General features: G+C 46.6%; 2 protein-coding genes across 2 annotated transcripts in view; one reads left to right on the forward strand and one right to left on the reverse strand.

The window, feature by feature from the left end:
• lrp3 (low density lipoprotein receptor-related protein 3) overlaps window positions 1–20,564 on the forward strand; it is a 28,173-nt gene extending 7,609 nt beyond the window's left edge. The window contains exons 3-7 of the mRNA XM_088613666.1: window positions 4,852–4,990; window positions 10,048–10,253; window positions 12,172–13,258; window positions 14,206–14,338; window positions 15,739–20,564. Coding sequence (XP_088469792.1) covers window positions 4,852–4,990; window positions 10,048–10,253; window positions 12,172–13,258; window positions 14,206–14,338; window positions 15,739–16,356 — 2,183 coding nt within the window. The 3' untranslated portion in view covers window positions 16,357–20,564. The remainder of the gene's footprint in view (window positions 1–4,851; window positions 4,991–10,047; window positions 10,254–12,171; window positions 13,259–14,205; window positions 14,339–15,738) is intronic.
• Window positions 20,565–20,611: 47 nt separating this feature from the next.
• Window positions 20,612–24,725, reverse strand: part of LOC148644251 (asc-type amino acid transporter 1-like) — a 37,970-nt gene continuing 33,856 nt past the window's right edge. Inside the window, exon 12 of the mRNA XM_088613668.1 lies at window positions 20,612–22,595. Within this exon, the coding sequence (XP_088469794.1) occupies window positions 22,510–22,595 (86 nt within the window). The 3' untranslated portion in view covers window positions 20,612–22,509. The remainder of the gene's footprint in view (window positions 22,596–24,725) is intronic.

Here is a 24,725-nt window from a genome sequence, read left to right on the forward strand (position 1 = left end):
TGTAAAGTGTCAGCATGGGGTTTTTGTCGAGGGTGGTACTGGCCTATTTTAGTGGCAGCCTTTCATCACGGCTTTCTCCACCACAGCAATAATTAAGTGGCACCAGTCTGTCACACGCCGAAGAGGCAGCAGTGCCTTGTTCCTTGTTCACTGTAGCTGAAACTCGCCTCTCTGAGGACTCATCCAAGGTTCAGCCCTGACGCCTGCTTCAAAAAACAAGCAGGCAGCGCACAGCAGATTAGATTAAGCAAAATGGAAATCTAACGATGGGAACATTCGGAGTGTGCGTTTTGTTCCTTTTTCTCCTTTCTAGCAGTTTTAAGAAAAAAACAAACAGAAACATTGGATGCCCTGAATGCCTGTGCTTTGGTTGTTCTGTCACTGTATTCGTTATTAACAGTTCTAGGGAAATGCAGCGCTATTGTAATGCAACGCACTGCCACACTGCGTTTCACATTCCGGTCACGGAAATCCTCTCAGTATGACACCCTCCAATCCCCCAATCCCCCACACCCCTCCTCCGCTATTCCCTGCAACTCACGAGTGTGCAAATAATCGGCAAGGTCACACGCCCCGGGATTCTGGGATCCTGCCTCTCCCAGCGGGGAGCCGGTTTAACTACCCCAAAATAAAACACAGCGCCTCCCTTTCCTTACTGGCCTCCTGGGTTTCATTGAAGCCGACTGGACGCTGGAATTGGGAACCGCGTTTGCAGTCTTCAGAATTAAATGAACGTGATGAATGTGTACTGTATGCCAAGGGTGTTGCAGGTTAATAAAATAAAGGTTTTAAATCTGGTATCCAGGACTCTCGGTTGCCCTTCTGACAGAGGGTTAGTAGTTGTAATACTGTTACTGCCGTGGAACGAAGGGGACGAAGTTAATATCCTTGTCATGGGTATTTGTAGGAGAAGGAATCTACATTAAGAGATTTGAGCAAGTGTTGACACGTGCTGCTCTGTCTTGTCAGCAATCACAGCAGTGTTCTGTTGCCTCTTCTTGATTTAGATTGAAAAGAAATGTTTAATTGCTGGCAGATGAATGATCCAGGGATCCCATCCAGCCTGCAAGACGTCCTTTGGTCGACTTCGTCAGTGGCTTTGATGATTTTCAAATACTTGCGTCGGATTTATTTGTCCAGGCTTGCATCTTGTCTAAGTCTTCATCGGCTTCCTTTGCTGCTTTCACAGTTGTCACAGTATCTTTCAGCCCTGGGTTTATCATCAAAGCTTTGCTTTGTTGACACCAAACATATCCAGATATTCTTTCGTTGTTTTTTAATTGCTAGGTGGTTCTGTTCTTTCTGTTCAGACTTTCTTATTATTACCCAGAGGGAATCAAGGTGCCCAGTGGTTGGCATTGCTGCCTTGCAGTGCTGGGGCTCTGGGCTCAATTCTGGACCTGGGATGCTGTCTGTGTGGAGTTTACATGTTCTTCCCACATTTGCATAGGTTTCCTACAGATGCATCAGTTTCCCATTGTGCCAAGACCTACTGGTAATGAATTGGTTTCTGGGAAGATTGGCATTGGTGTTAGTGTCTGTGTTTGTCTGCCCGGCGATGGACTGGCGTCTCGACCAGGGTGTGTCCTGCTTCGTGCCTGTTACTTGCAGGGACCCTGATTTGGAAGAAGTGGCTAGAAAAAGGCTGGATGGGTCATTATCTGGTTCCAATTCTTATTCCACTCCTCGTTTTAAGCTGTGTTAAGTTCTGAACCCTTTTTTTAATTAGTGAGTCATTTTTCCAGGGCTTCCTCCGCCACAAGGATCCACCAGCTGATCCTAAACGAGAGCCGTCTTATTCATGTTTTCAGGCTGTGATGTTGCTGGGTACGTACGCCCTGGGGAAGTGAAAAACTTGTTTATGTAAAACAGAGGACCATGCAGTTCTGATCTTGACCTTAGAACTGGCGAGCATTGTGAGAAGACCTTATTTCTTTCTAGCGCAAAACTGAACTGCTTCAAGCAAATCAGCTAATTCTGCAGACCTAGATTCAGGGAAGCCAATTATAATTTATAGGTTTCCCACTGTAAAATCACTTCGTTATATGTTTTATGTGCACTGCAAAGTGAAAAAAAAACTAATTAAAAGCTTTTCTGCTCACAAAGCAGCAACTCCTGTTTCCCTTGGCTGTGTTGGAACAGAGCCATTATTTTCATTAATTATCTGCATATGTTTTCTTGAATGCTTCTTGACATTTTCACACTTTGGAGTGCAGTATAATGTAGGAACTGTGCTGAGAAACACTGTGTGAGGGGAGATAACTCCACAGGCAAAAGGCAACGCAGAGTGATTTTAATTTGATGCCTTTTTTCATTTAAAACTCGTTCTCTCCTGAAGGTGCCGACTGCGTGCTTTGAGCTCGATAGATGTGTCAGAATTGTGAACTGGAGCATCGAGCGTCAGAAGTAAACTTGCTGCAGTTTTTCTCCTTTTTGATGTTTGATGTTGCTCAGATAATTCTGAAATTGCAGGCGGTTCGATTTGTTTTTAAGGGTTACAGTTGTAAAGCACCAATAGAAGCTGACCATCGGGAACATTATCCATTGTATGAATTCTACTTCAAAGATTGTAAAGAGAAACTGAAATGGACTTGGCCTCAACATCTAAGTTTATATTCATTGTTTTTTCCTGTCGCTTTATAATATTATTAGATACCCTTGGAGATAAGACCCTGGTCATTTTTATTCTCTCTGCAGATTAAGAGTATTGAGAATAGCCCCAAGTACAGCTGTCTGCATCACTACAGCTCTGTGGACAGACGGATGCTTGTCTTTGCCTTCTATGTGCAGCTTCTCATGTAACAAGCACAACTTGCAACAAAGAAAAAAACGTGATTCCTTGCTTATAATTTGGGAACATTGCCTTGTATGCACAGTGTTGGAAATAGCATGTAAGGCTGTCTTATTTTTTAACTCTTCTTCCAAGGCTCTTTCAGAGCATTGCACAGAGGCTTAGGAACTGGCAGATGTGAGTATCTCCCAAGGCTGAAGTGCTGTTCTGTGGATATGTGTGAATCAGATGACTTTATTTGCCTCAAGGAGTGGGGAGAAGTTTTGAGTGCTGGACTCAGGTGTTACTTTTGTCTTCGTGTGCAGAAAGCGCTATCTTCTGTGATGGTGTTCAGACAGACAGCATATCCACGGGCATGTATTTGATTTTGTGAAGCTGCATCACTGACACGGTACTCCTGACCTGAATGCGTTAGGGGTCCTCAGCCTTTGTCCTCCTTCCTTGGTGTTTGAAGCAGAGCGCGCTGTTCTGAAAGGGAATCCAGAGCAGCCACTTTTTTTATCCTTAGTCTGCTGTATCTGGCTAGAGGAGCAGATTTCAGAGACATGCTGGACAGTGTCAAAGGCGCTCAATGTTGCCAGCATATTGGGGTGCATGCATTAAAATGCGTTCACATAGGGAAATTTGTTGACCCCATTCCTCACACTTTCTTTCTAACTGGTTTATTGGATAGGTGGTTGCTCACTCACACCGGGGCCAGTTTTCCCAGAGGCCAGTTAACCTGCCGGCATGTCCTTGGACTGTGGGAGGAAGCCGGAGCACCCGGAGTAAACCCACAGGAGCACAAGGAGCACAAACAAACTCCTCCCCACGCCTTAACACACCTCGGTGTATAATATCACGTCTCGATATCGATGAAGGCTTCATTAGTTGTCGATGCCCACTTCTCCTGAAGGTGGTTCTTGTTCCTCTGGTGCTAGTGTAGCCACCATGAAACACATTCGAAAGTCATTTCCTGTTGCTGCCAAAATAAGTTCAGATATTGGGGTTTGTCTTTTTTTTGTAGGGCTGGTTTTCCAAATTATTTATTGACCCATTTCTGAAATGTACATCTTCGTTGGCATTTCCCATCCCATGCAAAGACCTTTTCACTTTTTCAGATTAAACTTTGGTTGCTTATGATGCACTGATCAGTTATTAAATTATAGTTACAGAAGTAACTAACAAATAAGTTGACTGTGGCGGCTGAGACAAGGCATAATAGTTACTTAGCACTGTGTAAGCACAGTCCTTTTGTGATCTCTCAAATAATGTAATATTTAGTAATAATGCACTTGCCCCTGTTTTAACAGCAGTATGATCAAAAATACCGGGAGCGCTAGAGAGCTCACAGAGCTGCTGGCTCTGGACACTGTACTGTGCTGTATCTCCTATGAAATTCTGTTTGATCTTTATGAGTGAGCTGCCTTGAGAATTACTGAATATGTAATTAGATGCAGAAACTGAACCGCAACTTTTTAAACTCCTTTGACAAGAGCTCCCAGAGTAACTTCTCATTTTAGCAGTCAGAGAGCAGGAATCATGAAAGTTTCATCAGTCTATTTCTGTTTCTGGACACTTGGAGAACAATCAGTTTTGTAACTGCATAATCCAATTCAGGGGCGTGGAGGAGCTGGAGCCTATTCTGGCATGCAATGGGGTACACCCTGGACAGGACCCCAGTCCATCACAGGACACACACAGACACAGACGCGCACACACTCACAGCAGGGCCTGTTTTCACAGAAGCCAATTAACCTGACAGTGTGTGTTTAGACTGAGAGAGGAAACTGGAGCACCTGGAGGAAACCCATGCAGATGCAGAGAGAACATGCAGACTCCACGCAGACAGCACCCCTGGTCTGAAATTGAACCCAGGGCCACAGCGCTGCGGGGCTGCAGTGCTAACCCCTGTGCCACCGTGCCACCTTTGAAGTGACTATTTTAGATCAAAACCTTTACTGCACAATAGGAACACCTTCAGGGGAGAAAGCAGTTAAATGTCTACAAAGAGTAAACATGACCCGAGGGTTTGGGATGAGTCTCAGTCCTGTTGTGCTGTCTTTGTGCTCTGTGCTCAGCTGCGTGCAGTGGGAAAGTGGAACAGCACACAGAGAGGCGAGGAGTCATTTACAGCCCGTCGTGGCCACTCAACTATCCAGCAGGGATGAACTGCAGCTGGAACATCCAAGGAGACAAAGGAGACGTCATCACCATCAGGTAGGTGGTGAGGAGCTGGTCCTTACTGAAACAGCATTCACACGGCCTACGAGTGTTCTAGCCTGCCTGCTATTATAAGCACTCACTTTTTATTGTAAAACAGCATGATGCTTCTCTGGCTCTGCTTTAAGCAATGTAAACAATTGATATTTGAGCAAAATTAGATGCTTCTTATTTTCAATAGGTGCTTTAGGGTTGTGTTTAGGTAGATTCTCATTGCTTATATGGATCAGGTAGAGCAGTGGCCCTAATGATAATAATAATAATAATTCTTTACACATATGTACACTTTATAAATGTAAGCAATTATTAATTAATGACATTTTACCTGTCTGTAGTAGTTGGTCTGTAGCTACATCTGTGAAGACCTGTGAAGAGTTATGAATTTACATTTTTAAACAGCACCATTTGCTTTGCCTGTGGTTAATGTGAACTTATGATTGTATCTTGGAGATTATGACCTTACACTGTCTTAGTTGTTTCAAAACCTAATCAGATGTCTTGTAAACTCTCCAAAGTAGATCGGAGGAGGAGGGATTTCAATGGAGCATGTCTTGGAAACCAGATAATCAATATTCCCATAATTACATGCTGGAACAACACAGTGACCAGTGGAGACTCTGAGCTGTTAATGATAGAGGATGAAGGGTCTCCTGGTTGCGAGTGCCAGGATACTGGTCTCAGCTGCACTCTTTGAATCCAATTTGCTTTCTTTTTCATTCCACTCTGAGTGCTATCTCCTCTCACACCTAAAATTGCTTTGGGAATTAGTGCTTTTCATAGGCGATCAACAATTTCACAGTTTCTCACAGGCGTGTATCACCAAGCCGGTTGGTGTGTTCTCTGCAGTTATTGGCGTAAGCGATCTGGGTCGAGAAAGACTTCCTGCAAGCGCTCCTGAGTAAATGCAGCAGCACAGAACCGAAGGGCAGTGAACCTCACTTCTCATTGACTCTGGCCAAGCGCTTTCTTCCTCGTGTCGGTCGAAACAAATCGACACGTTTCTCTCTGTGAAACTGCAGTGAAGACTGGTGCTGCCTTGACGCGTCTGCGCCGACTCACAAGTGCAGACAACAGCAGCCCCCTTCTCAAGGCTGAGCTCTTATTTCTTTCTGTGCCTGTGAATGTTCTGAGGAGAGGTGGTTTTGAATATTTCATGCTTGTCCTACTGCAGTGTTACACAGAGGAGAAGGCTTCTGTAAAGTCCTTGCACACACAATAAGAGCATCTAATAACTTAGGTGATGATTGTGTAGCGGAACTCTTTTTCCTTGCAAACTGCAGTCTGTGTGCACTGTAGCTTTTTTGCCTGTTGTCTGGATGATAATGAGTCCTACTGTACAAGTCCTGCTGTGTAGCTTTTACTCTTCCTGATCAGCACGTTAACCAGCTATGTGACCTTAAATCATGATATGCGCTTTAAACTCATTTAAAAAGCAAGCAATTGCATAACAAAGTGACTCGTTATTTCAGTTCGTTGATATACAGCCGCGGCTGAAACGTCTGTTTATGTGCTGCTTTAGCTGAATTTTAAATTGCACTGGGAGCACACAGGGGGTGTGAAATTGTTCGCTCAAAACATACTGCTATTCCAGATGGAAAACAGGGACTGGCTTGCAAATGCCAGAAAACACGACATTTTAGATGGCAAAACCCCAACACATTAATTTGGAGAATCTATAATATTACACCCTTGAAATGCATTCCGATCATTACTAAGTAGCTCAGAGAAAGGATGGGATTGATGGCAATCAATACTGTTCAGCACATGCCTCAGTGACCAGGGAGCAAGGGCGCAATGGTTTCCTTATTCAGCTGCTTCATTGCTGACCTTTTAGAGGAAATTCATGCCTGGTCTAGTCAACTGGAACAAAGAAAAAATATCGTCTCGGGGGCAACTGTAGCAGCGGCAGCTTGGCATTCAGCTGCTGTCCTGATCGCCTTGAGACTAGACGAGAGAGGCTGGGACGGATGGAGAAGGATTTAAGTTCCTGTTTGCCGACCTCCAGAATTTTAATGAGTGCTCAGAATCGAGGGATGGAAAAGCTCTGACAGACTGGGCCTGGGATGAATTTTGCTTTGCGAGGAAGGAGGGCACAGAATTAATTTTGGAATATGGGTTTTGAAGAGCAGCCTCTGTGGTAGAAAGAACGTCGCGCCGGCAGGCTATTGACGTGTGGACGGACGCTAGGAGCTCCGTTGCTGGAAACTCAGAACTACTTCACGCCCACAGCGAGTGTGAGCTCAGGGATGCCCGATTTTCAGAGCCGCAGCTTGTTCAGACGGTTCATTTAAGAGTTGAAAGGCGAAAGTAACATTTCGACATTTATAGCCCCCTGCAGGTTTTATTTTACCAATTTATAAAAACTTTTGCAAATTGGGTGAAAAACTTACACAATACATCTGGACCTAAGCTCCTTTCAAACCTAATTCTAATCTCTTAACTATTGGAATAAGTGCTCAGAAGGAAATGTCAAGAAATCTTTAATTTAGTTCTAAAATTCACTTTAAGAGCCTGAATTATTTTAAGCTTTCAAATGGGTTTTGAAGCAGCTCTTGTTTCTTTAACAATATTAGCGTCTTAGTTCTTCCAGGCTTCTTAAATCATTTTGCACTCCTCTATTAGAGGTACAGCTGGAAATGAGTATGAATGTACATAATCTGTTTATATTGAGCTAGTATGAGTCACAAGCTTTTAATGTTCCTGCTCAGAAGATGGGATGGGATCTTGAATGACCAGAGTCAGGACCTCTTTTCAGCTTCCCATCCTCAGTTCAATAACTCCCACAGCGCAGAGACACCTCTCTCCATGCCGCTCCTCTTCAGAGAGGAGACCCACCTACTGGTCTACCTACAGCACATGCAGCTGGGTCCTGGATTTCCTGGGAAGTCTCCCAAGGTCTCTTCACTTGTGTAGCTTGCGAGAAGGTCAGGCCATGGCTGGTCACATACAGTAGAAGTATCCATTCTGAATCCAAGTCCTTACCTAGTGCGTTTCTGTTATTCCGGGCAACGCTCGGGAGAAAAAGAAAAGTTACAGTTTATTATTAATTCTGTTTTAGACTTGTCTGCCGGTCTTAATGTATTCGATAAGGACATGCATCGGTGGGGTGGCTTGGCCTAGTGCCGACACGCATCACAGCACATTCACCCTTTGACATGGCAGGAGCTGCCACAGGCGAATCTGACAGCTCCTGAGTGTCGGTTTATCTCCTCTTCTACACCTGACACAGTGTGGTGCTCATCCTGGCTCTTCTGTGCTCTTAGGGGGCTGAAACGTGTCTGTCTCAGGGCATGAGAAAGATTTGCCACAGCCTCAGGAACAACTTCTCCCCCCCTGTCAGGATTTCTGTGCAATTACATTTCTTGTGCAGCTGTCATTAGGCAGCAAGATCAAAAGCACTGCTGGATAAGAGTGTGATCTCTGCAGAATGTGAAGTGTTGTAAATTACGTGTGAGACGCTTCACCTTCTGAGAGGCAAGGCTGCGTCCATTATCAGCGGTTTTACAGCCCAGACACATCAAACCACAAACTGTAAGCTAGTTTTCCATTTGGAAAGATGCCCATTCCTTTACCCTGTTCAGCTGTTACAAAAGCGCTGTTTCTTGAAACTTTAAAGTATCATGTGTCAGGTGAATACAGCATTGGCTGTGTTGCTGTTGTTACAATCTCTCTTGATAACGGAGCTAAAACATGGACATTTAACATTGTGTTTCAGCCTGCAGTAATACATCATTAGTCTAGATGACTTGAGTCCAAGTTTAAATGTGCAATATTTATTTTTGCACCTGTATATAAATGGTATAATATAAAAAAATTAGGCTGTTCAATGGAGACATTTTTCTTAGGTCTTTCCTACGAGATAACCGTATCACTATATTTGCACGATATAAAGAGTTATTTTCAAGTTGAAAAATCAACCCTTTCTTGTTAATTGTTTCTGAATCAGTTGCATAGGATTGTGGCATTTTCTCATTATTTCCTTCGCTAACATAGACTCTGTTCTTGGAAGCCTTCTGATGGCAAAAGTTGAGGTGCATCTCCAGTCCTGGTTTCTTCCTCGTATTTCACAGTCGTCTAAGGATTTTGTACATTTTCGCCAGGTTCCCTCTGAGCAATTTTGGCCTGTTGAATGAGAATTCCTCTTAATTCAAAGAAGAGCTGAACCATACCAGCAGTTATACTAACGTATTTCACACAGGCCCCTGGAGACAGAGTCTCAGCACCAAGCCACAGTCCTGTCTGGACCAATCACCAGTCACTCTGTACAGAATAAAACCAAAACATGTTGTTCTTGCCTGCTAAAATATCAACTCTGAAGGCTGTTGTTAGAGAGGATAGTACACCAATGGTCTAGTTTAAATATTCCTGTACTGGAGAGCACTTCATCATCTGGCAGTGTTCTCAGGTAGAAGTAGCAAAATACATTTGGGTGTGCAAGCAGGATATGTCTCGCAGACCCTGGGTTTAATTCCTGATTTGGGGTGCTATCCGCCTGTTCGTGTGTATTTCCTCCATGTTCTCCGGTTTCCTCCCACTGTCCAAAGAGATGGTGGTTAATTATCTTCTGGGAGACCTGGCCCTGGTGTGTGCGTTGGTGTGCCCTGTGATGGACTGGTGTCCTGTCCAGGGTGTACCCTGCCTTCTGCTCGTTGCTATCCAGGTTAGGCTTCAGCTCCCCCGCGACCCTGCATCGGAAGAAGCATCTAGGAAATGGGTGTCTGTATGTTTTGCACAGAGCAGTGTTTGTTCTACCAAGGCCACGGCAATCATAGAAAGAACATCAAGCAGGGAGCTGCGCCAGCACGCGCAGGCTGCCAAGGAACACGTCAAGGTTTACTCCTGCTGAACAGAGAAAAAAAGAAACACAACGTTTCGGCTGTGGAGCCTTCTTCAGCTGACGACGGCTCCAGAGCCGGTGGTCTTCATTTCTTCTCTTTTCAGCCGGGAATAAGCCTTCGCAGAAAGAACATGCTCACTTCCCCCCTTTCCGCTCACCGCTGAGCTGGCTGCGCCCAAGGGGGTCTTGGGTCCTGACGTGGGTCTTGCCTCCGCAGTTTCCGGAACTTCGACCTGGAGGAGTCTGGGAAGTGCGCGGGTGACTGGCTGCTGCTGGGGCCCACCTGGAGGGAGGAGTACCGCGTGTGCGGGTCGCTCATCCCGCCTCCCTTCATTTCCACCCGCGGCCACGTCTGGCTCCACTTCCACTCCGCCTCCGCCTCTTCCGGCCAGGCCCAGGGCTTCCGCCTCTCGTACATCCGGGGTGAGTGCCGGGAGATCCCCCAGACGCGTCCCCGCCTCTTCCGGTGGCTTTGCGAGGAAACGCGCCTGAGATCTGGGCTGCGAACTGCAGAGATCATCCAGAGTCTTTTCAGCTTTTTGAGGCTTGGCGTGACGGCGGCAGATTCAAAAGCTGCCGCCACCACAGCAGAGCTCAGCGAGTAAGAAAGCAGCACAGCACAGAGAAACAGGAGTGTCAAAGTAGAGGGAGCCCCACAGTGTGTGAGCTGGAGACCCATCTCCTGAGGCGTGCAGGAGCTGTGCCCAGTGGAAATCGGGGAACACAGCAGTGTCGGTGCTGTAGAAGATCACCCAGGCTCCAAATCTCATTCAATCTGAAATAAGCACGTTCGCCTAAAAGGCAGCACGATGCTTGGGAAGTCTACAGATTGTGATAACCGCAGGCTGTGCAGCAGGTACATGGAAAACGCAGTGTAAGTCTCATTTTAGTTCACTACATATAACCTAGGGAACCCTAAAATACTACAACTACAAGATATTTCTGCCTTTTTTTTAAATTGCAATGCCTTTTCTAAAACAGATGTTGTTAGTGATGGTCTTTTAAACATGAATTTGTCTTATTCATCTAATCTCTCTTATCCATAGTCTCCAGTGTTTCTGAAAAGCGTTTCTCTTGGGTTTGTGCAAGTGTGGTATTGGATCTGGTGTCTTTGTTTCTTTCTCTTCTCTATGGAGAAGGTAGAATTGTACGTGGATTACACTGAAGTTTCTAACGATCAGAGCGCGTTCCTCGTACCTCCAGGAGGATCACGACGAGTCTGGTGGTTTGGGATCGATGGCATTTTGAGGGAATTTTGATAGGGTAGCTTCCGGCAGTTTTTCTGTGTGAAGAATAACGGTCTCTAGACTTTGCCGCTCTGCAATGCACCATTTCAATTTATATAGAGGCCTTGGTCTAACACAGTTCATGCTGTGTTTCAGGGATTCAGAAACAGTATCAACATCAGAAAAACCTCATCTGCCAGGATTTTGAGACATTGATTTCTTTTTTCCTCTACATTCCATATCGTGCCTGGGGCAGACGGGCTCAGGATCAATACCCATTGTACAACTGTGCATTTATACGCTGAAAACCACTGATTGTGCTTTGGGGCTTCTTGCTCTGGATGTAGATAACAGTTCATTGAACTGTCTTTGTTTCTTAGTGTAATTACAGAAATCATTGTCAAGTTACAATTTCTCAAAGGACACAGTACTGCACTGCTTGTAAATTGCGCTTTGGGGATACAGAAGATTTTGGCCTTTGGCCAACTGAGGATCTGCACCTCATGGAGGAGAAAAAGAGCACTGATTGGCATTCTCTTAATGGGGTTGGTTTAAGTAAAATCCACAGATTCAAAGTAATCAGAAATAAAATAGAGAAATCCCAGTTGACAATTATTGTTTTCTAGTTAGAATATTTCACATTTTTCTGACTGGCCGAACAGAGAGGAAGAGCAGATTAAAAGAATAATGAAAGTGGAAAAGCAAAGTCTAATTTTGTTTTCCCACATGTCCCAAGATCAGTGCAGGCGTTAGCTGTGCCGTCTGAAAGCGCACGGCGTCGTCAGGCGTTCTGATCTGTTCCATAAAAACACACAGGTGGCTGCAAGGCTGTTCACAGACCGTTTGGCTTCTTGAACCGGGAAGAGCTTACAAGAGAACAGCAGCCGCTGTCAGGCCTCTTCCCACTTGAATCTGACCCGGAGAAGCTCCCGGGTATCGACAGAGCAGTTTCAGGATCTCCCTCCAGCGCGCCATTGCAATGAATGTCTCACCAGCAGGTGCTGTTGGTGGTAAATCCTCCCAGGTGTGAGGTCTCGGTGGTCTCCCAGTGACCTGCGCTGGCGAGGGCCAGGGGAAAGCGGCGAGCCGATCGCGGTGTGGTCTGTGTCCCGCAGGTCAGCTGGGCCGGAGCAGCTGCCAGGCCGACGAGTTCCTCTGCGGGAACGGGAAGTGCCTCCCGGGCTCCTGGCGGTGCAACGGCATGGACGAGTGTGGGGACGCGACGGACGAGGGGAGCTGCGCCCCGCCGCCCACCGAGGCCCCGCCCGGCCTGTGCCCCCCGGGGACCTTCCAGTGCACCCAGGCCCAGTCCACGCGGTGCCTGCCCAACGCCCTGCGCTGCAACTCGGCCAGGGACTGCGCGGACGGCGCCGACGAGGACGACTGCCCCGACACCTCCTGCGGCAAGCGGCTGGGCAACTTCTACGGCTCCTTCGCCTCGCCCGACTTCTTCCGGCCCAGCCGCAGCCCGGCGGAGCTCCGCTGCTCCTGGCTCGTCGACACGCAGGACCGCAAGCACATCCTGCTGCAGCTGGACCTGCAGCTGGGCTCCGGCGACTACGTGCGGGTGTACGACGGGCTCGGCGAGCGCAGCGACCGGCTGCTGCAGGCCCTGTCCTACCACAGCAACCACCGGCCCGTGCTGCTGGAGTCCAGCCGGGGCCAGCTCACCGTGCTGTACCACGCCAAGCCCCGCGGCGGCGGCCACGGGTTCAACGCCACCTACCAGGTGAAGGGCTACTGCTTCCCCCGCGAGCGGCCCTGCGGCAGCGACCAGGGCTGCTTCTCGGAGCGCGAGCGCTGCGACGGCTACTGGCACTGCCCCTCGGGCAAGGACGAGGAGGGCTGCCAGGCCTGCCCGCAGGGGGAGTACCCCTGCGAGGGCGGCTCCGGCGCCTGCTACCCGGCCGCCGAGCGCTGCAACAACCAGAAGAGGTGCCCGGACGGGTCGGACGAGAAGAACTGCCACGCCTGCCAGCCGGGCAACTTCCACTGCGGCACCAACCTGTGCATCTTCGAGACGTGGCGCTGCGACGGGCAGGAGGACTGCCAGGACGGCAGCGACGAGCACGACTGCCTGGTGGCCGTGCCCCGCAAGGTCATCACGGCCGCGCTCGTCGGGAGCCTGGTGTGCGGCCTGCTGCTGGTCGTGGCGCTGGGCTGCGCCTTCAAGCTCTACTCCCTGCGCGCCCGCGAGTACAGGTGGGCCCCCGTCCCCGCGCCTCCCTTCCCTCCCCCCCGTGTGAGTGCCGCTCTCCTCACCTGCTTCAGAAAAAGCCGCCTGGCGGGAGTTTGAGGGGTGTCCTTTTGGAGAGCGGGCCGGTGGGGTACATCTGTTCTGTGAAATATTTCTGGAGGATCGGGCTTTCCACGAGTTGTTTGCATTGAGGAAATGAACAGCCAGACTAATCGGGTTTGAGTGTTGTGGTCACCGCGCCTGACTTGACCCGCTCCCCCGGGGGGAACGTATTTATCCTGCATTGATTCGTTTAAATTGTGCTTGTCGGCTGCATCTGCTGGCGCTGATGTCACTGCAATCTAGCCTCGCGGAAACCTCATGGGAATCTGCCCAGGCAACTCTGTGTTTGACCAGATGGATCCTGACCTCCTGGTGTCCAGTTCCTGCCACTGGGAGAGGAAGATAAATTTAGCAGTTTTATTACCTCTTGCCCCGGTTAATTGCATCTTTCTGGGGGGACCTGTCATGACTCACAATATTGATTTGATGTTCTCCAAGTTTGAAATAAGAGCTGTACTGATGTGGAAGGGTCTCCTTGCCATGTCTTATAGTTCTGGACCGTCTGCACATAAATAATTTGGACCAGTGTTTAGACTTAAATAGTGTCTACCCTCATTTTTTTTCTTAGCTTGATCAGGATTAAATGTTTCCTCTTTGAGGGGGAAATCTCTCGAATAACAAAAGAATGCCCAAGAGTTTTGGTGGATTTAGCAGTCGAGCTAGATGTTTCAGAAGATTAAATGTGAAGTCATCAAATCGGCAGACACATGCCCCTGACCAGATTTTAGTCCAGTCAGAGAGGAGAAGGTTGCTTGGTTTTCCCAGAGCTGGCAAGAGGCTGTTTACCACTGTGGTGGCAGATGATTGTGAACGATGCGGCCTGGTCTAATCGTCTCCGCCTTTTCCCCAGAGCTTTTGAAACCCAGATGACCCGCCTGGAGGCGGAGTTTGTCAGGAGAGAGGCCCCGCCCTCATACGGTCAGCTGATCGCCCAAGGCCTGATCCCGCCAGTGGAGGACTTCCCTGTCTATAACCCATCTCAGGTAAGAGCCCCGCGCTGCCCGGCTCCTGTCCCCCCTCAAGCAATAGGGCTGTGAACTCCAGCCCGAGGATGTAAGTGGAAAATATCCTGAGGTACGGTGTATTAAAAACCGAAGAACATAAGAATTTGCAGGTGCTTGGAACACGTTTGCCAGTCATGTTGTTGAAGGAGCTTCCCTGTTTTTTTCACAGAAGTGCTGGATGAGATCTTTGAGTCAGTTAACTACTAACTATGGGGGTCTTTAAAATAGGCGTACCCAGGAGTGCGCACATGGGCACAGCTGTACAGACTAGTGTTCTTTTATATACAGCACGGGGACAATAAATATCCAAAATACACCAAATAAAATAAAGGCCTACCTAGCTCCTTTTTGAACAGCAAAATGACTTCTTCCTGTCCTTCTCTAGCAAAATGAGGCAGCTAAGCTACGTAACAGCTTCCACAAGCCCCTCCCAGACTTTTCACAAAAACTCATCTTCCAAACCATACTCAACTCTTCCAGTTCCTCGGTTGGTCCTCTTCTCCCTCTTCAGTTTTGCACTTCTACACACTTCGTACAGTTTATTGAAAACACACATTTGGTGCCTGTGTTTTTATACTCTGTGATTCAGCATGTAGGTTTTGAGCTTGTACCAATTCCTTTCATTTTTGGCTTGTTTTGCTGCCTAAGCTTCTTAGTCAGAATAGCTACTAGAGGTGAATGGTGCCCTTTTCAAATATCGGGCCATCAAAGCAGCTTAAATGCTTAAGAAACCCATTAAAAACACATTTAGACATTGTGAAACAGTCTTTGTTTTCAAAGATAGTTTTGTATTCTCTTTGAAATTGTGTGTTTTTAAGAGGATAGATCAACTTCAGTCAATCTGAAGTTTTTTTTCACATTTTAGCTCTGCTTTCTAATAGTGGGTATCAAGATCCTTCCAAGGTATAAAGAATTTAACATGCTTGTCATGGTGCATTTTGTGTGCACTTTACTGCACAGGGGAAGCTTTCCTCTATCAGTCTCCTTCTGAGATGAGCCCACAGCATGAACACACGCCCGCTGGGGTTGGTGCACTGGTATCGGACTCGGGTTCAAGTGCAGGCCGTTCAGTTTTCGGCTGGTAGTGGCCCCTGTTCATCACGGTGAGACCAGCTGTCGCACTGCCGGTCAGCCAGGTCCGGGCCAGCCCGGCGGAGCCGCGGTGTGGACGCTGGGTCACTCCCCTTGCTGCCCACCTGCCTCTCGCTCGCTCGCTCGAGCGCTTTGTGTGTGTTGTGGTCCTGGCGTGGCCTGCTGAAGGCGCGGCGTGTGTCTGCTTCCGCGCGAACCCTCTCTCAATGGCCCGTGAGCACGAGCGTCCCCCCGGGGGACGGAGAGACCGAGGGGCTGACGGCTGTCCTGTTGTCGCCCCCCTGCAGGCCTCGGTGCTCCAGAACATCCGCACCGCCATGCGCCGCCAGATCCGCCGGCACTCCTCGCGCCGGGCCGCGTCCCGCCGGAGACTGGGGCGCATCTGGAGCCGGCTGTTTCACCGCGGGACCAGGCTGCGCGGCCAGATCCCGCTGCTCACCCCGCCCGGAGCCCCCCACCCGCCCCTGGGAGGCGGGGCGCACAGCTACCAGGCGGTGGCGGGGAGCGAGAGGCAGGCGCCTTCTCCCTGCAGCCCGCCGGCCTCGGAGGGGCCGACCGGGGGGCTCTCCCCGGCCTCGGAGGACCTGGAGGGGGGGGCCTGCAGCCGGTGCCGCGGCCCCGGCTCTCCCCCCGCCCCCGGCGAGGCCGAGCGAGGCCTCTGCCCGCGCAAGGTGTCCCGCAAGCTGGTCCAGGGGCTGGCGGCAAACCTGAGGGGCGTGTCGGTGCGGCACTACTCCAGCCTGGACCCCCCGCCGCCCGCTCAGCCGCGCGCAGAGCCCCCCCCGGCGGGGCCCTCGGGGTGCCGTTCTGTGGAGGTGCCAATCCTGGAGGACGCCGGGGGGCTCGGGGGGGGCCGGCGGCCCAGCAGCGACGAGGACGACGACGAGTCTCTTCTCGTCTGCTGAAGGACCTCCCGCGCCCTCCGCCTTCGTCCTGCCCTCTGTCTCGGAGCCGGCGTGTGCTCAGTTCCTTTGTTTGTGGATTTTTTTCTTTAGTGGGCAAAGACCCAGTTGTCGCTGAATTACAGCGTTTCCATGCTGCAGTCATTCGGTGTAGAAGACGTAGGGGCCGCAGGAACACATCACACATGCTGGCTTGGCGTTTCCTGTTCTGCCATTTCCTTGTTTTTGTCCAGCAGGGAGGTGATCGGTGTTGGCATGACTCGCTGCCTGTCCCTGCTGTAGCTGTAGGATCAGTAGGTGTCCTGTGATTGCACTGTCTAGCCTGTTACTTCCTAATTTCCCGTCCTGTGAATGATGTGGATGCTGTTTCACTCTACACTGTAATATCCAGCCTCAATGGACTCTGTTTTAAAAGCTGTTAATGTGGAGCGGTCAGCGAGCTGGGCCACAAACAGCTTGCCCGGCCCGGCCCGGCCCGGCCCACAGGAGATCACAGGCAGATCCCTTTCCGCAAGTCAGCGTTCTGTCCCGAGAACACGGAGCTTCGTGAATCACCTGCGGGATAGAGGTCACTCGGAGCCGCTGTTCCTCCTGGGAACTGAAGCCCCAGCCAGTGAGCGGGGAGTTTACACTGCTGTCGCTGAGCTGGAGAAATGGAGCAGCGTTCAAGACCAGGCAAGCTGAGCACTTCAAAGCCCATTGAAATCTGGTTTCCTTTCTCAGGAAGACAATACAGGTACAGTGATTTACTTCAGTGAAGACCAGGTCGGTTGACTTCATTCGACTTAGTTTTACCACTCTTCCTCCTTCTGACAGCACATAGTCGATCCCTTTTTTAAGAAACGCAGAACCTCAGGGAGGGGGTTATACAGAAACAAGACTAAAACATATTTTCGGCAATGATTGGAAGTCTTTTGTAACCCAAGGAATTGAAGAAAGCTTGAAGCTTTGAAAGTAGATCATAATGTTTTAATGGACTGTAATAGGAGGGGTTAGAAAAGGGTAATTAGATCATATTTTTCTACATGTAAGAACTTGCTCTGATTTTAGTTGCTATTCCAGGCCTTACTAGAAGAGGTTATCGGAAATCCAGGGATATGACTTTCGTCTTGTCATTGCCGTGACTCTTAGGCAAAAACGTCTTTACCCATTTGGGAAACCTTTTCATTTTTTTTTTATTTGCTTTATGTTACTTGCACTTGTGGGAACTATGGTTGGTGTTGGCAGATGTACCAAGACCTTGCTTTATGTTACCAAATGTTTATGGCCTTTAAGCTAGGAGTATGAGTTTTGGATAGTGTCTGGGGAAAAAAAACTGATTTTTCTTGCTTTTAAAACAACTGGAGAAAAAGAAAATGCATGGCCGCAGTTTGTTTCCTTGGTTCACTGTCTCATAACTGCCTGCGTGCGGTTTCAGTCATTGTCGTATTGGTCCTGCTTAAGAGAAGATGTTGACTCTGTCTGTAGCAAGCTGTGTCGTTTGGACATCATGGACATGTTGCTGAGTGTACTGTATGTAAATATTTTCACGTATTCTTCCGTACAGAATGAACACGTCTCATGCTCACGTCCAGCAGACAGTGGAATTACGAGGGTGAGGTGATTTTAAAGACCGCCTCAGTGGTGGTTATGGTGGCAGTAGCATACCCATAGTGCTACGCTACACCCCCCTGGGGGTGCACCCCTTCACAGGAAACTTTCCAATCTCCACGCCTAAGTGGGGGGAAAATGACATTTATACCCTTATTTTTCAGTTATAACCTTTCTTCATTAGTTCGCATTTTTAATTTGCACATTCAAAAAAAAAACATCTCCGCAGACCGCATGGCACATCTGCTGGAGCGGCTCGTCCCTCTCCGCTCTGCAGTTCATGTCGTGTGCCACGCAGGGGCCTGTGCTCCTTGCCAGTGTTGCCAGGGATGAAGGTCTGGCTCATGACTTGATTAGTCTGAAAATTACCATCTGATCTTCTGTTTCCATATTTTGATATTTTGGTGAAATTTGTCGCAATAACTGAAACAAAAGAGCAATAACTGAAATTATTGCTCTTTTGTTCTTTGTGAGTGTTTGTGGGTATTTGGTCTCCAGGAAGTCTGCCGGGGGAAGTAAATTTGTGTGACACCACTGAAAAGCTGGGAAAAAGGAGCAACTGTGTGTTACTTTTATTGCTTCCCCATGACATTTCTTTCCAATTCACCTGTGAAATGCCTTCTGTATTTCCTGGAGACTTTGGCATTTCAAGACAAAACATGCACAATAACATGGAATCATTAAGGACATACACAACAGTATGTAAGACAACTTAAAACATTGTTTTATTATGGCAACCATTTTCATTTTGGTGCAAAACTTAAAAATGTTTTTCAACCCATTTCTTATATCTGTCCTCAATTGCAGAGTAATTCGAATGCTATACAGTTGTGTGTGTGGTGGGAGGGGTGAAAGGTGATCTGTTAAAGGTTGTGGGGTGTAGTTGCTGAGATGAAATGATTGAAGACATAAATGTTAGTCTCTTTTATAACACCTCATCTAACTTGTACTGTGGACAGTTACACCTAATGCAAGTGCTGTCTTGTTTTGGGTGTCTTTTATGGTGAAACAGTACCCCCTAGTGGTAAAGATGAGCTCTGCTACTGTTCCATATAGCCTTGCCTGTCATAGCCTATGAATTTGACAGAGCGGCTATAGTTGTCCCTTTTCTTCAGTTTGACTCTTTTTGACTTCTGCCTTTGTTCACCATTAACTCCTTGCCATAAAATAGTAATATTGGATCTGATGGAAGCCATATAGTAATAGAGGCTCTGAGTTTCTCTGGAGTCCCTTTGTTCGACTAGAGCGATGCGGGTTATGAAAAGCCCTTCTGACAGGGGTTTTGGCCTTTGGAATAAAAATAGATCATTTTCAAGAACAGGCTTTTACAGTTTTTTTATGTGTGTGTGCTAAAGCAGAGAAGTGCTTTTTGTCGTTCGCCCTCATTAGCCAGTAACAACAGAATGCACCTTCTCCATTCCCCGATGGAAAGGATTGCATTATTTTTCAGTAAAGTTAACTTTTCTTTCCTATTAGGTTAGAATATGACGAACAGATCCTGTCCCATTCAGCTCACAGGAATAAACTGTGAAACTGTGATGATGTTTTACTCACACAACCACTCTCGTCCAGCTCTCTGGTTCTGGACACGCTGTAGAAAGCCGAGTGAAAGATAAGAGGGAGGATCACTTGATGGGAACTTGGAGGTTTTTGTGACTATTCCTGGAGTGGAGGTGGAGGTGTTCTGGTAACCTGACAAAAAGAGAGTCTGTCTGCTAATGTTGTGCATAGTGGTGCTGGATATTAATCAAAACATCCGCTTTCACACAGTTTGATCTTGAGAGGATTTGGTGGGGAGCAGGGGAAATGAATACCTTTGTAAACAGACTAGGAGTATCAGCTCAGGATTTGTCTTCATTTTTTGATGCCTTTTCCTTTACAATTGACCCATTTTGCTGTTAAGGCTGGAAGGGCTGAAAATCTGCAGACTGTGTGAGAGCACCCTGGTGAAATGAAGTCATGCGTAGTGTAATGGGTGTTACCACCCTGGGGAACCAGCCTGGCTTTTTCGGGATAACTTGTGAATCCTCTCTTTTTATAGGACTAGTGGCAGGCTCCTAGGCCAATTGGATTTCTATAACTAATTCCCTGCTCCCACCCAAAGCCTTAGAGGTTCTGTTTAATGGATATCAACACTAACATGGCAGGGAAATCAAGTGCATAAGCAGTTTTGGAAAACAGGGGCTTCATTTCAGTGCAACAGGTGGGTTACTGTATCAGTGAATGTGTGGGCATAGCATCTGGATGTCATGGGAGCTCAGTTTTGTTACATGATATATTGTAACATTTTGAGATATTTAGCTGCATTGACAAACAAGTTGCCATCTGATATATCATTTTTTACTGTATTATACAGTGCATTTTCTCTTTATGAAAGAGAATGAGGTATAATTTATCAGCTGTGCATTATGAGATTCTTCTCATTAGATTTCTTTGTATTTCTGCAGCTAGCATCACTCAAAAAGTCCTCTTTCCTCTTGGTAATAATGTGCTGGCACTGTCAACGAGGGTTGTCATGGCAACATCTGCCAGTGTTGAAGTGAACTGTGTGCAGACCTTTATGATTGTCTTAAAGTGTCTCTTCTTGTGCCTGCATTTAATAAACCTTAGTTTCATTAACACTGATGAATGGAGGTATTTTTTGTCATGGTCAAGAAGGAGCAAGGCATTCTTTCCTCAGTATTAAATTTATTACACTATATATTGTTAAGTTTCATCTTTATAAAACAAAACGTAGACTGCATAAGTTAACATTCCAAGAATGTAACCCATTGTAATAACTGATGCTTTACAAATAATTTACAGTGTATAACATCTTCAATTCAAGAATACCTCCAATACTTTGGAGTTCAAAACTGCATAGTCCTAAAACAAGGTTACAGATTTAGTCGAGGGTGTTGTGAAATGCTGACAGTGCACAAATAGCCTGTTCCTCTACCTGTGCGGTCAATGAACTTGGAGATGAAAGACAAGGATTTGGGACTTTAGGTAACTACTTTATCAGCATTTAGGACAACAGAGGGTTGTAACCCATTCCTTGCTCACATCCCTGTTCAAAAAACATATTTTCAAATTTCTTCATGGAAATCACAGTACTTACAGCAGGTAATTTGGTTATGCTTTTTAAATGTTGCTGTTATAAAAGAAAAACACTTTTTATTTGTTTTAATGTCATGAAGCAAAAAACTGAATTGTTTTCATCGTACAGTAGCTGCCTGAAGGCACCTCAGGTTTCCCCTTAAGTGTTATTTCAGTTTTTAAGGGTGTTATATTAAATCTTACCAAACTTAAATCTAAACCAAGGCATCCTCAAGTCTGTTCAGCTATTTAAAACAAGGTGCAACCAGCTGTAACATTAAAATCCCAGTGTTGCCAATTCTAACACTCATTCATACAGACAACAAAATATTTTTCCCTCACAAAACCCAGGGCACTTCAGATTTCCCCTAAATTAGGAATAAATGATCACTGTTCATTGTGAAACTGAGTGTTGTTTTAGAAAAAGAGCAATAGCTTCTTAATTGGTGGTACTGGAATGTATTGCTTTTACAAACTGGCAAATTCTCCTGCATGAAAAATGGCTTTTGGTGAAATGAATGAGGCTGGAGTCTCACTTGCAATCTGCAAGTTTCAAACTTGTCTGGGGGTGGGACTCCATTTGTCTGAGAACCCCCTGTACCTACCCAGTGGAAGGATACTGTCGATCAATGGGCTGAAGGTTTTATTTCAGGCCTAAACTGGAGAGATCTGGTTTTCTGTGTGTGAAAACTCCTCCTCATTCTCATTAACAGATATATTTTGTATTACCAGCCTGCGATAATCAGCACAACTCACAGTGCAGCCGGAGTGGATGCAGTACACCAGTTAAATGATAGGAGGAAAGCAAGAGGCTTCTGGGAGTTAGCATTTTGCCATGTTAAGAGTAGCAGGGGTTTGAGGAAGAGTGTGGAAACGTGACGTACATTATCCATCCTGTTGAAAGGGCACGTTGGGAAAAGTAGCAGGGATTTAGATGTTGAAGCGTCAGATAGGAGCTCACAGACCTGACACTATGAAGGAAAAATTCAGAAAGATGATAATGATAAGTGTACTGAACATCATCTCATCTTATAAAGACATGGTGTGGCCAAGATTATTGTTAATAAGGAATTATTTGTACAGTGGACAAAATGCTATTTCACTTTTTTCCAATAAGGCACAATCAAATAAAATATTCTGTTTAGAGTCCTTAAAAATCCACTTGCCAAAATGTCAATAGTTAAGATAAAAAGAAACATTAAATACCTCAAGCTCCATAGGGAAAAGAGCAGTTCATGTCACACTGTGGTACTGTTGGTATTAGCTTGGTGTTTCTTATAGACAAGCACACAGTAAAATATGCAAGAGGCCCAGTTTCTTAAAACCAATAAGTCTCCCTTAGTTGTGCAGAACCAAAACCCTGGTTTGAGATGGATATTGGACATGGAGCGTGTTGAGTCTAGGCTTGCCACTGTAAACATTGTTTACACTTTGAAGAATCACGACAGATGTCCCGGGCACAATGCCACATGCTTCACTTTTATCAGTCTAATTGGGCATTGCCTCGTCCTGCATGGGATCGATCTGGGGGAAGACGACAAAACACAGCTTCTGTCCTACATACGTGGCAGATTCTGAAAAAAAAAAGACAGACACAATGACTTTGGCTTAGTTCAGAATTCTCCACCGACCTCCCCGCAGTATTTCAGCCAGCCCATGTCCAATAGCGACTGAGCCGTTTGTATTCTCCAGCACATAAAGCAAACGCAGATTTCTACCGTGCTTTGAACATCTGGGAGAAATGGTGTTCAGTACGCCTAGTTTTGTTATGTAAAGTCCAGTCTTAATAATAATAGTAATTGCTTACACTTACATAGCACTTTTCTGGACACTCCACTCAAAGCACTTTCCAGGTAATGGGGATCCCCTCCACCCCACCAGTGTGCAGCCCCACCTGGATGATGTCTTCCATGTGAGCTATACACTACATAACAGCACTGGGCACAATCAGCAGACTTGGAATAACCATCCATCTGTTTTCTAACCATTACTTCCAGTTCAGGGTTGTGGGGGAGCTGGAGCTGATCTTGGCAAGAAACAGGGTACAGCCTGGATGGGACCCCAGTCTATCCCGGGTCGAGTCCACTCTCACCTAGGGAAAATACTCCCAGAAGCCAATTAACCAACCAAGAGCACTGTGGGAGCAAACCGGGCCGCCCAGAGGAAACCCATGTGGACATGGGGAGATCCAAAGTCCATGTGGACAGCACCCCAGGAATCAAACCCAGGGCCAAAGCACTGTGAGGCTGCAATGCTAACCACTGGGCCAACCACAATTCAATACATTTCTCTCACTTAACACTTCTCATGTTGCACATTGTTTTAAACGGAGACCCCCGTCCTCAGGATTCGGCGTTTGCCAGCTGGATCATCCAAGAAATGACTTCAGAGCCCCCGGCTACGGTATGTCAAGAACTGTGCTGATCAAGTCTAAAACATGTGAGCAAACTTCTCCTGTGCAGAAACGCCTGTGCTGGCTACCAGTCTCCTATGGCACTGACTTTCAAACTCTCTTGCTGACCTGCTGGACCAAGAGTTCCTGTCCCCTCACACTCAAGCTCCCTCACCTCTTTCCCCTGGAACTGGCCTCCTCAGTGGTCCACATTGTGCATGAGGCTGAGGTTGTTCAGAGGCAGACTCTTGTCCATATCGAGAACACATCCACTGCTGAAATCTCCCCTCAAAACTTACTTATATTTCTTTAAATTTCTTTTAATTTTCATATATATATCTTTTTTTTATTTTGTAATTTTCTCTTTTTCTGCTTACTGTATATTTTTATATACATCATTTATGTATTGTGCAATGAAAATACTCTAGAGTGAAAGTTGCTATATTGATAATCAAGGTACAGCAATGCAGAGGGTTGGAAAGAAACCATGGGTTTTAATGGGTTAAAGGGCAGAGAGGAGAAAAAAGGACAAAGTTGTTCTGTGAATTGGCCAGAGAGATGGACATTGTGTCCTTACAATTTCAAATTTTTCCATTATTTAAATGAGATGCCTTCAGGTATTAAGATTGCTGTGCAAAACAAATGCGCTTTCTTCTTGTTTTTCAAGTTAAGTGTTTTTTTTTATGAAGAAATAAATAAAAGTCCTTTTAAAGGGTAGTTTAAGGATAGTCTCCCACAAGGGAGAAGTATTTTAGTAAGTGCCTATGCACAGTAGTTGTGGTTTTGCTGCCCTCTACTGTTAAACAAGAGTTTGTCTTTTGGAAGGAAATTGAATTACACAGCATCACCCCACACACAAGGCTGCAGTTATTTGTGTAATTTGGATAGTCCTTAGATTTTATGAATGTTAAAAACAATAGGAAGATATCAACAGCATAGGTGTCATAATACAAAGCCTGTTTTGAAACCTTTAAAACCTTTTCACCTGTTTTTTAAAATGCAAGATCACTTGATATTTGGGAGTCTGGGAAGTGTCACTGATGGGACCAAATTAGCAGAAGGTCTCCAGATAAAATTTAAACCACGTGCAGCATTGTGAATTTCACCTCACTGTCCAGTAGCTGTGGTAGCAGTAGCACTATCATGTAAAGTACACAACTGTACAGCTCCAAAATATGGTAACATGTTAGGGGTTTGCTAACATTTCAGCATTCTGTCCAAAGCACAGCTGCAACAGGAGACTCCAGATCAGGAAAAGCTGCGAGAGAGAAGATCTGCAGAAGGCGTTTGTGCACCTGGGCTTTTCGGTATG

Source organism: Lepisosteus platostomus, chromosome 20 (assembly GCF_059453375.1).
Source record: "Lepisosteus platostomus isolate fLepPlt1 chromosome 20, fLepPlt1.hap1, whole genome shotgun sequence".
Classification (NCBI taxonomy): domain Eukaryota; kingdom Metazoa; phylum Chordata; class Actinopteri; order Semionotiformes; family Lepisosteidae; genus Lepisosteus; species Lepisosteus platostomus.